This window comes from Triturus cristatus, chromosome 12 (assembly GCF_964204655.1).
Source record: "Triturus cristatus chromosome 12, aTriCri1.1, whole genome shotgun sequence".
In the NCBI taxonomy this organism is placed as follows: domain Eukaryota; kingdom Metazoa; phylum Chordata; class Amphibia; order Caudata; family Salamandridae; genus Triturus; species Triturus cristatus.
In genome coordinates, this window is record NC_140595.1 from 707,794,488 (window position 1) to 707,806,898 (window position 12,411).

Genomic DNA, 12,411 nt, shown 5'->3' on the forward strand with positions numbered 1-12,411 from the left:
AGAGAGATAGACATCACAGAGAAAGGCTACGGAGATTATGCAGAAGGGCTGCAGAGAGATGAAAGGAAATGTAAGGAGCAGCAGAAAGAACTTCCAAGATTTGAATTAACGCTGAGATTTGGCACAAAGCCATCTACACTTCAGTGTACAGATTTGTCAGAGGGTTTGTACAGAAACTCTTGGAAAGGTTATTTCAGCTGCTGTTGTGTGGCATGGACTGTGCATATGAAAGGATCCCCCGTAGAATGCAAGTCAGAATTAATCATACAAGTCAAAAACACTAAAAGACCTTAGAATCCAATACCTGGGGATTGAAATATCTAACAAGGCACATTTCTTAAAGAATACTAGACATATCCAGACAGAGAGAGCCGGGTACCCTATTGCTGGTGGGGAAAACAGCAATATTTAAAATGGTCACACTGCCATAACGGTTACACATTTTGCAAAATTTCCCGTTTATCCTACCTAATTCTTACTTAAAAAATAGACAAGATCACGATTGCCCAGCATCGTCTTCCAATACCTACAATGAACAATATTTAACTGAGGCATCGTGTTGCCAGATGTCAGGGCTTACTGATGGGCAGCACAGCTACAGACAGTCAACGACTGAGGATTCAATTCAAGAACAGACTCAGCCATGAGAATGGGAAGCCTGAGAATGGATAAGCATACAACCATTATCTCTATGGTAAACATAATAGGCAACATCTGCTGGGCCTAACCCAGGTGACATGAGATGCATGAAGAGGAGATCACTTGCGAAGTAGACTCACAAATATACCAGAGCATAATAAACAATGAACCCGATAACTCACAAAGGTTAGGGGGACCTGGGAAAGAGACGCAGGCCCCATGAAAGATATAGATTGGAAGGCAGCCTTAAAGCACCCTAAAAAATAGCCATCAAATTCAGACTAAGACTAATTCAGCTGAAAATCCTACCTGGAATTTACAATCACTGGAGCAGAATATTCCAAATGGGCAGAACTTGGGAGTCAGAAATGATTGAGATGTAAAGTGTAGGAAGCTGGCCTTTTATGTAGTGTACCAAAAAGAGGTACACTATGTAGAAAGTCAAGACAACCCTTATTGTCTTACAGGGCTTAAATTAATAATCCCAAATGTTCTCTTTTTTGGTAGGGTGGTCGAGCAGTCTAGGCTCATGTAGGAAACTGGGTTTTTGATACAGTACCCCCCCACACACTTTTTGCCTGGTATTTTGTGCAACTTTGACTAAAGTGTACCAGGGTCTCACTAACCAGGTCCCCAGTGCCAGTGTTCTTTCCCTAAAACTGTACAATTGTTACCCCCAATTGCAAAACCTTCAGCACCCTTTGTAAGTCCCTGGTAAATGTCACTCTGGTGCCTAGGGTATGATGTACTAAAGAGGGCCCCTAAGGGCTGCAGCACAAAGTGTGCCACCCTAAGGCACCCCTCACCAAGCACATGCAAGATTGCCATTGTAGGCTGCATGTCCTGGTGCAGACAAAAGTGAAAACACAACATGTCACACGTCCCTGTGTGCCATGTCCCCTCCCACTGCATGCAATATTTGTTAGCCACCCCTACAGCAGGCTTAACAGCCCTAAAGCAGGGTGCTGAATATTACATGTGAGGGCATACCTGCATGAGTAGATATGCCCATGTGCTGGTCAGTCCTATTACTGCCAGCACAAGTGACCAGGGAAGCTTTTTTAAATCATGTGCTGGACACATGATGGCTCCTCTGAAAATATGGATGTTTGGTATCAAACACCTCATACTGGTAAACCCACCCTGATGCTAGAGTTGGATTTGTCCATACATGCAACCAGAGGGCACCTTAGAGTTGCACCCTGAAAACCTAATAGCCTCTGGTGTGCTTGCTGACTGGTTTCTGCCAGCCTGCCAACCGAGATGCTGTTCTGACCTCCTAGGGTGAGAGCCTTTGCTGTTAGGAGACCCAGAACAATAGCCTGTCTGGGAAGATGGTGTAACACCCCCTCTCACAGGATGACCTGCTGAGTAGACTCCTTGGGCAGGTGAGCTTCAAAAAAGCTGCCACCTTTGGAATGTAAATCTGGCTCCCCTCAAAGGAGAGGAAGCCATCCCTGTCCAGAGCACCCTTGGCACCTGACAAGTGGGAAAGTTAGCTAGTTAGGTAGTCGGGCCATCTCCAGTCTAGTATCATCCCTGAGGTGGGCTACTGTGAAGTGGACACGATTTTTCAGAAGTAGCCATATTTGTGATGGCATACTTAGGAATTCGGGTTCAGGGTTATACCCAGTCCCCACGGGAAGTGGTCTTATAGGGGGCGTAGTGACCTTAAGGGTCAGTAGCCCATTGGCTACTAAACTATACTCCCCTAAATTCAGTATTTAGGGGAGTCCCTGTCACCAGAGAAGCAGAACCTGATGTCCTACGACGAGAGAAGACACTGAAGAGCCACAAAAGCCGAGAATAGAGAAGAAGACGCTGACTTGGTTCCAGCCCTGCCGGCCTGTCTCCATTCTTCGTGGAAAACGGCACCAAAGTCGACTTGTCCTGCAGCAGTGACTCCAGAAACTTGGGAGGATAGCATGGCTTCGAAAAAGACTGAAGACCTCAAGCAAACAGCGGACCTGTTCTAAAGTATCGCCAAAAGAGAAGACTGAGGCCTTTCCAACATCCAGCACCCGAAGCCACCACTTCATCCGTCACCTCTGGCCCGTGTTGAAGTGGGCCACCAGTGCCAACAAGGTTCCGCAGCCCTCCAGAGCTTGAGTCCATCATGGTTTCACCCCTCCTGGATTTCACGACGCCTGCAGCCTTTGCATGCAGGCCCTCTCAACTGCCACTGCTCCAGCAAGGAAAAACACGACACCTAAGGATACCCCTGCACCCATAGCCCCTGGGCTTAGAGAAGAGGACTAAAGGTGTCCCCACATCCTTGAGCATTGTAAGGTCTTAGCCCATCTGCTGGCTTCCTGGTTAAAACCTGTAGCCTCTTTTTACAGTGACCAATACCCATTGAAACACACTTGGCTCCTGATGCTGATTTGCACCCTGCACCCAGCTGCATTTGTGCCGGTGGTGGTGTACTGTTGGTGCTGCCTTGGACCTTGCCCATCACTCACCTTAACTCCTGGAGATTGGTCCTGTAAGTCGATGTAAGTCAATGTACAGTGGCTGTTTGCAGAACTTGTTCTTCCTACCGTAGGATGAAATTGCAGAACTCAGAAATTTCAGTGTCCGCTTTATAAATTGAAAATAATTTGTATTTAAAAACATACTTACCTTAACGATTTTTCTCTGTTGATAAAACATACATAAAGGTAGTTGGTATTTTTATAAATTGGAGAGGATCTCCTTCTTGAGTCGTGTTGTTATTTATTAGTAATTGGGTGCATTTTGCAAATGTCTTGCACTCCTCTGTGTTAAGCCTAAGGCTGCTCGAACACACTACCCCCTAATAGAGCACTTTGGGATTGCATAGCAAGCCCCTATCCACTCATAAGGGAACCTATGGACTCCTTACATGCTACATCAACTTATTGATATGTCACATAAAGAGCCAACTTCCTACAGCTTATCAGAGGGTAGTGTTAAGCAGTTGTTGAACACACAGAGTCAATAAATGAGACACACCCTCAAATAGAAACTTGTGACAAATTTAGAAAAATAAGAGATTTTTTTATATATATTTTAACACCAAGAACTTTGTAATAGGTAAGTACTTTTTGAGATATCTGGGACTCTCTCGGTGTTGGCCTCTGCGATGCTGTAGTCCCTCATCAGCTGGTCTGTCTGTCGGTGTTGAGAGTCCAGATTGGACTTCAAACAAGCTTTGGTTGCTGCAAGGGCTCCGGTACCCAGGGAATTGGTGCAGGACGCCTCTGGTTGGTCCTGGCGTCTTCACATTTGGTGGGGAGATGGATATGACCTCCTGGAGCACAGTGACCTTCTCCTGGGCGGCTGCTGCATCGATGAAGCCAGTGGTCAGCAGAATGGTGAACTGTACATTGATCGGTGCCTGCAGGTTGCAGGGAAGTGGCTCCTCCACTTCAACTGAAATGATGGATAGCTTGCTGAAGTACTGGATGCCCTCCAAGGCTTTTTGAGAATGCAAAGCTGTAGGACGAGTCAGGCAGGCAGGGTTTGGCATCAAAGTCCACCAGTAGTCTGCAGTTCTTGCTTCTTCAGCTCCTGTTGCTCAGTCTTCTTTTGTCAGGGGAATCTGGGTTCTAGGTGTCAGGGGGCTACCTAAATACTGATTTTAGGTGTGTTAAGGGGAATGAAGGGTAGTACCCAATGGACTACAGGGGCCACTACACCCCCTTTATGACCACTTCCTGTGGGGAGTGGGCATAACTCTGTCCCAGAGTTCCTAATTCTACCAACTTCAAAATGGTGGAACCCTTTTTTGTGGAGCACATCAAGCAGCACACCTTAGGGGTGTGACTGGCCTGGTAGTGCACCACGCCTCCTTGCACAGCTAATTTCTCGCCTGTCCTTTTGCCAAATGGGCCTCAGGGGAGGAGGTGGCATCAATCAGGTCTGGAGAGAAGCTGGGGTTGCATATCAAATGCAGCAGGGATTTTGAAGGTTCTGCCCTTGATATGCTAACTCACTAACCATCCTACTGGAGGAGGTGGGATCACCTTCCTCCGAGGCAGGCATTGTTGTGGGCCTCAGAGAGTGTGGGCACTCACCTGCAGAGGGTCAGAAACAGGTCTGTGGCAGCAGGCTGGAAAAGACCAGTCAGCTAGCACGGTAAGAGACTGGTAGGTTTTCATGGGGCACCTCTAAGGTGACCTCTGGGTGCATATCTTAATAAATCCACTACTGGCATTACGGATTTATTAAAACATGGTGTTTGATACCCAAAACTATAGGTTTCAGTGAAGCCAGGATGCAGCTGGGAAACTCGTAAAGACCAGTCCCAAGTACATATACTTAAGATGTCTACCTTGTTCACTTGTACTATCTAGCAATTGAACTAGAGAGCAGAGGGGCATATCTGCTCATGTAATATAATGCACCCTGCCTTAGGGCTATAAGGCCTGCTGTAGTGGGGACTTACATATATTGCATGCAGAGTCTGTGGGCATGGCACACAGGGTGTGTGCCATGTCACATTTTCACATCTGTCCGCACAATTTCACCCAGCCTGCAATGGCAGTCTGCATGAGCTTGGCTGTGAGTCCCTTAGGGTAGCATAATACATGCTGCAGCCCATAGAGACCCTCTTTAGTACCCATGCCATAGGTACCAGAGGTACCATTTACTAGGGATTTGCAGAGGTGCTAAAGTTCTTGCCAAGGGGGTAACAACTGAACAGTTACCCTGCTTTAGGGAAAGAACACTGGCACTGGGGAGCTGTTTAGCAGGAACCCACAGCACTACAGTCAAAACTGCATCACATACCAGGCAAAACGTGGGGTGATCATGTCAAAAAGGGGCACTTTCCTACAGAAAGTGACTGGGGGCACATTCATACATACTCTCTAGGAGTACACCCTCATTAGTAAACATTGAAACACCATCATTGATTAACAAGAACCAATTATGGATGTGGACATATCTGTAACACTTTAATTTATCTTGTTGGGTATTCCGTGCAACGTCGATCTTATATGGTCTAACCGTTTATTTTGTAACTTAGAATTCATGGTAGCAAAAAGAGACACTGCCATGATATGGGGCAGGCAACATCCACCAAGTAAGCGACAATAGATTTGAGGCATGGATATCGGTATGGAAGCATTAGCTGCCCGGGGAAGCTTTACAAAATCTTTGGTGGGTGGAAGGAGCATTATGTACCAGGGTGGGAGGAACAGGGGGTACTACACCGAAGCTTAGAACCAACCAGTGCATGAAGCGGGCCTAAAATTAGATATGTACACCAGGGAATGAGTCATTTGAGACAGATAAGGGAGGGGCGAGAGGTAAGGGCAGATGGACTGATCAAGGACAGCTTACAGCAGTGAGATCATGTGTATTAGAGAACTGAAAGTCAAAAAGAGGCTTACGGTATTAATGTGGAAGTCATATGTTTTAGAAACAAAATTAAAAACATTTATTAAAAAAAGACCTTGGAGGATAGAAGATTACCAGACAAATACCCGAAACACAGTCTGGATCAATTAGGTGCCTCACATGCCACACTCTAGTGGGTGATCAGCTGTTTTCAATGGTGTGCACAAATACCCTTTCTCACGGCATATTCACACCTAGATTATCTGTCGCCCAAAACTGGCTTTCTTCATCCTCTGTCCTCCTCAAAATTTTGCATGGCAAACAGCCAGTTTCGTCCTGCAGCAGGAGGAAGCCAGAACGCGAGGAAGCCCGCAGCACACCAATCACCACCTGTGAAGAAAAGGACTCCATGAGAGAGGGATATGGCATTGTGTCCTGTGAGTACCTACCCTGCCGCCTGAAACCAGCTTTTACTCTGCATTTTTCACCACCAGACCAGTTGCCATTTCCATTTGGCATTCTAGAGATAAAGAAACCACTACAGACTTTGCCACTAGTTGAAGGAGAAAAAAAAGCTTAAACATCTTTGTAATAACTATATGTTTCTGCCACAAACAGCCGTTGATACTGCAAGACCACAGCCAGAATTGTGAAAAACTGTTCAATAGTGAGGCCATGGTGCACCAATTCCGCCTACATCCACATCACGCCACTCATGTGTACTACTGTGGACCTTAAACTCATTGTACATAATTTACTGATTGTGAAAATCTTGCTGAACCATAGAAGTGTGGCTTCCTAATAGCGGAGAAAGCTTTGGACCCACACTACTAATGACTAACCAGGTTAACACTATTCATACAAGTTCAAAAATGTGGCACCATTGCCAGTAAGTAGATGGAGATAGTTTAGGCCAGAATTCTACCTAGGATGTAATCAGACTTGTATGCCGATGGGCATATGCTGTGCAAACAGGGCGTCAGGACATGAATGTGGATTAAGAGGGCTTGAATACGTATGAAGCGAAGACCAAATAGGTGCAATGCAGGCAACTGAAAATGATACATACCTCTAGAATGCAACGTATGCTTAGCACTGATGGAATGAACAGATCTGTTTGAAGGGAAGGATGCCATTACGATGGAGTAGGTTTCCAATACGTAGGAGACCATCCAACAAGCAGCAGGCACCTTAGAAGCTTGACTGCCAGCAGCATATGCACAAAGACTCATAAAACATTTCACTTTGATTGCATTTAATATAGAACTTTCAAGTACTTCTGACATTCAAAGTAGTCACTATTTCTGGACATCGGACATGTAGACTGACAAAGGGGACAAAAAGCGATAATCTGGTTAAGTGAAATTCAGAGATGACCTGAAGAAAAAAGATAACTGCATCCTGAACATGACCCTGTCTTTATGAAAAACAGCTTTCAAGCGATAGTCAGCAAGACAGCAGAAAAGTCAGACAAGTCAGCAGTGTTCCATAACTGGTACCTTGTCTTGTAAACATGCCAATAACACTATTTGGCTCCCCAGTGGGTATGGCTATAGAAGTATCAGACCATCAATGGTGCTCTCGGATTAATTTCGCCAAAGTGCTTGGATTTGAAAAAAAGAATGGCTCGTGCAAAATTAAAATATATATTTAAATTGCCTAAATAACGTTAACAGGCACCAATCCCAGTACCTTTATCACCAGGACAAGTACACAAAGGGCAAAGCTCACCTGAACATATTAACAAAACGAAAGCTATTTGTGTCTCTATCAGAAAATGATGTCCTTCTAAGATGTCACCATGAGTTGTCATTCTAATTTGTTAAAGGGGTAGGCAAATTGTAGGAAGGTGGATATCTGACTATGGTTACCCCCAAATTTTTGCCTAGTGTCTAGCTGGTTTTTCGACTTAGTTGGCCTGAGATCCTGCCATTCAGGACCTCAGCCCATCTGCTCTCTCTTTAAAATGGACTCCATGTACCCTAGCTGCATAACCCATTGGAACTAGATCACCCTGTGAGCCCCTGTACCAGTGTACACTAGGTACCCAGGGCATTGGTGTATCTAAGGCCACCAAGGGCTGAAGCATGTATTGTGCCACCCCTGGCCTGGCCTAACAAATTTGACACAACTGGCTGATCACTCAGCTGGGGTAAGTTGGTGTAACCACCTCTTACTTAGGTGTAGTATACCTATACCTAACCTTAAATGGGACTCCTGGTAACCTATAAGTCACTCCTATGGTAGGCCTTAACAATCCTGAAGGCAGAGTGCTTGGTTCCATGTGAGATGGTGCTCTGGCATGAGCTGAGCCTGTCTGCAGTGGTCGGAACAACTTCCTTCTACTGTTTCCAGATATCGTCATACCATATACTCTTAAGTGCATTATGAACCTCGCGGTTAAATGCTATCTTTGGTTTGGCTTTATCAAAACATGTCGAGTAAGGTGTCATACGAATTGGAATACTAACCCCTCGCCAATTCTGGCGACGGGGTTAGCATTCCACCCTTCTAGAGGGACACGACATGTACAGTACCTGAAACCCGGGTAAAATCAGACATAGCCTCAGCTCCACAAAATGGATGCTGCCACCACAGACACAAGTCTGCCCTCCTGCTGCTGGGAGTCCTTCCAGCTTGGGAGACGTGGACAAAGGGTTTCCTGCCAGGGGAGGTGCGAGCACCACCCCAGACAGGAGTTTGTGTATTGGTCAGGTAGGGCTTGAAAGGAACCAGACATGCCTGAGGCTCGCAAGGAGCCTTGGTGCATATGCCAGTTCAATCCGGTCCTGGGGCACACCAGCCCCGGACCTGGGGCGAGCTGGACAAAGGATTGGGGGTGTAACCACCCCCCTTCCTGGTCCCACCCTTAGGGAGGGACCTAGCAGGTAGTCCGGCCCCTAGAATCCGCTTAAAGGTAGGAGCTGTGTCCTAAGACTTCAGACATCCTGGAATCAACTTAACTACAAGAAGAAGACGGGAACTTCGACGCTCTGCCGCACAGAGGACTGAAGAGAATCTCCCCTGTGGTCAGGGAGTGACCACCTTGCTAACGCAAGCACCATCCAGCGAATCAACGTCTGCTTTGCCGCCGCCTCCCGCCGGAGCCCGAGCCCAGAGACTGACAAGACCTGGACCTCCAGACCTCTCACCGCCCGATCCACAGTCCCTGAAAGAAGCAACCCGTGGAGGCACCGAGACACGTGGAGCCAGCCATCTTGAAAAGACCACGACAAGCTGCAAGCGCAACAACCGAGGCTCCCTCCAAGTTGTGCTTTGGGATCTGAGAAGCCCAACACCCGAGCAGCATCTGCACCAAAGGTGAGCCCTCCAGCATCTCCACGATCTGCGTGGGGCCCTTCTGCATTTTGCCACTCGACGCGCCTGACCGGTTGCTGGCCCGCTGGCTAGTGGCCATCTTGGCGACGAACTTCAAGAAATACACCGCTGGTCTGGTTGCTCCAGACTGGCCCTTGCTCCCCTCCAAAGGAGCAGTCCCTCTGACCTTGCTGGTCATAACCATCAGCCTATTTCGTTTTCCACAACAATTGCTTTGCCAAGGCTTGTTTGCTTTGATCAAGTTGCCGACACCGCCGACAGCGAGAGCCTGGGTGGGACAGCTCGTGACCCGACTCCTGGACGTCGTCGACCTTCAGGGACCACGTGGCTGCAGAGACAAGCTGTACCTTTCCTCCTGTTTGCACCCGACATCGCCTGGTACCCACCTGGTGCCACGCTGGTCACTGGCTAGTGACTGTGAACACTGTCCCCTCTGCTTACAGGTCTTCTACAACTCCGATCCACTCTCGGATCCACCGCATCTCTTCCGGGCCGACCGCCTGCAGCACCTTTGTCTTCAGGCTCCATTGAACATATAGAAGAAACCCGACGCACTTCGAGACCTAATAATATCAAAATGGGGTAACCCAGTATCCCTCAGAACCTGGGCGGATAATCAAAAATAGTACAAACGGTTCTGTCGGGTAAACAATATTACTTCAAGAAACAAACTTCATTTGTATGCATATACGAACACACATAGAGACCATAAGTAGTTTTTCAAAAAGGCTTTATGAATTGCATCATTCATAAATAACTAATGACAATGGCTGTCAAATGTAAAACACAGTTGTGACAAAGTGGCATAAAGTGACATAAAGTGCTCAGTGCTGTGGTGAAAAGTGCGTAATATATACAGTGTGATTTTTGCAGGTACTGATAATTTACAAAGGCCAGTTTAAGCGAATAATCGAAACAATCTGCAGATCGATTGAATCAGTCTTTTGTGCAGAGTATTTCCAACTGATCCTTCAACAAGTGTCGACGTTTCAACCCAAGGTAGCGTTATTCGCTAGTCAATACGGGTCTTCATCAGGACAGGGAGTGACAGCCTATGAAATAGTAAGGAATATGGTCAGGTGCGTTCGAAAGACTGAATGCCGTCTAAAATTGTGCAAGCAGGGTGGAGACTCACCAAAAGTAGGAGGCCCAATGTAGCTTGTAGGGCGATATGTAAAGGGGAGGCAAGAGCACTTCGAGACCTATGCACCCGCTTCCTGTGGGTGAGGTAAAGCTGGCACTCCGGTGCCCAAGTGTAGAGTATCATCTCTAGTGTCTGTGTTTCCAATCTTGAGTTCATAGTCCATCCGGAAGATCCTCTTTGCAGTAACTTTGTAACTTTTACGCACCCATTGAAAACCTATGGGAGCTCGCGTGTGACTATTTGCTCCGCACACGCAACCCGTGGACCTCCTGGTCACTAACTAAAGTTAGCTCCTTGTGGGCCCAGCGATTCTAGAGGCCCTAGGCCTTTTCCCTTTTCTGTTCGTGGTACTTATACCACTATTTTAGTATATGGTTCGAGCGTCCACCAGGGCCTATCCATATAAAGTGCAACTTCTGTGTATTCTAACGTATTCTTGTTTAACGATTTGTGCTCCTGTGCTCATAAAGAGTCTAGGGGATACTTTGAGAAATAAATACATATATATTTTCAATATATATCTGTGTGGTGTCCTTTCATTGGTATAAAGGGGGGTTACATTTGGTAAAACAGCCTGCTTAACACGTTTCACGAGTTTAGCCTCAAAGACTGCTTAGCCTACGCTACCACTAGGCCAGCTAGTCCGAAAAGGTTGACTTACAACCACACCATATGGGTTGCTTGGCATGGTACAAGGTGGTCACTTTAACTAGTGAACATCATATACCAGGCCAACTTCTCACACAAATCAATCAAGTAAAAAGTTTGGGACTGTTCCCTAAAGGCACAGAGACACCCTGCATCTTGTGATAAGACATTATCCTACCCTTGATCAGGGACATGAGAAATGAGAGCAACATTTACTGGGTCCACGTAAGAGCAGTTAGAGCAGGCTATACAGGCTAGCTTTAACTCAACTTGGGGGAAGAAAAGGCTTAGTGCTACATCTCACATCAGTTAAGATGATATTGTTTAACTTTGATTCTACCTCTTGGTCCTACTGGGAGAACAGCTGATGTTGTCTCGGTCAAGTCACAAATTCGGAAAGGACACCATCGTGTCAGGAATCGTAATGGGTGCAAAGCAAGGATAGGCTTCAGTATTCAGTGAAGTACTACAAATAGTATTTTTTATGATAGGAAAATGTTTTACTCGTTCTGAGAACCTTCTATTCAGCTGTACCAACCCACCATATTTTCATTTGTTCTCCCTTTAGTTCTGTTTAATAGTTCTCTAACGTAACAGACCACCGAAACAGCAACTATATCAGTACCAAGTGACACCGTTATGGTCACTTAGGAGACAGGAGGCCACAAACCAATATACTGGCCCTGAAAGTCTTGAAGGTTAACCCTTTTGGGGCTGAGGGCGATCCAAACTAATAGTGTTGTCATCTGACCGAAACCCACAAAAACATTCTCTCAGGCCCATTCTGCATACAGTGATCAACTTGCTTTACATCAAGTGGATGTTATTACTGTGCACATGGGTTTGTACGCCACACCGGAATGAGTTGCAGAAAAAATGCACGCTGCATAATGCAGACTGTCTATTACCATGGTCAAAGTGGAAATAGGAGGGCCCTCAAAGTCACATTTGCTTGAAATGGCCACGCAGCTGTCACTCAGTTTTTGAACCAGTTGCAATTATCCAAGATGATGGACCCAGGAGAAAACCCCGAAGGTCTGTAGGAATGCAGAAATGCGGACTGTGAGAAATGCTGCATGATCTACCCTAGAGTTTTATTAAAGGGGGTGGGGCCCTAGCCACCCATCAAAGGTTCTCTCTAGAGGATGAATTCCTCACATAGCGGATAGTTTTCCCATCACGTCCAGAGCAAAAGGATGGAAGGAGATTAGGAAGCTGACTGGAATAAAGTGCTCTACTCAGGTAGCAACACTCCAGGGTTGCTCCCTGAGGGAGGGCAGGGGGACTGGCAACTTTAGAAGTTGAACGAAAAGTGACTTACTGACTCCACGCTTTAT

The 12,411-nt window shown here is 46.4% G+C and overlaps 1 protein-coding gene across 1 annotated transcript in view; it reads right to left on the reverse strand.

Moving 5' to 3' along the window:
• CTC1 (CST telomere replication complex component 1) overlaps nucleotides 1-12,411 on the reverse strand; it is a 191,922-nt gene that overhangs the window by 106,665 nt on the left and 72,846 nt on the right. The window contains exon 11 of the mRNA XM_085636896.1: nucleotides 6,198-6,333. Within this exon, the coding sequence (XP_085493022.1) occupies nucleotides 6,198-6,333 (136 nt within the window). The remainder of the gene's footprint in view (nucleotides 1-6,197; nucleotides 6,334-12,411) is intronic.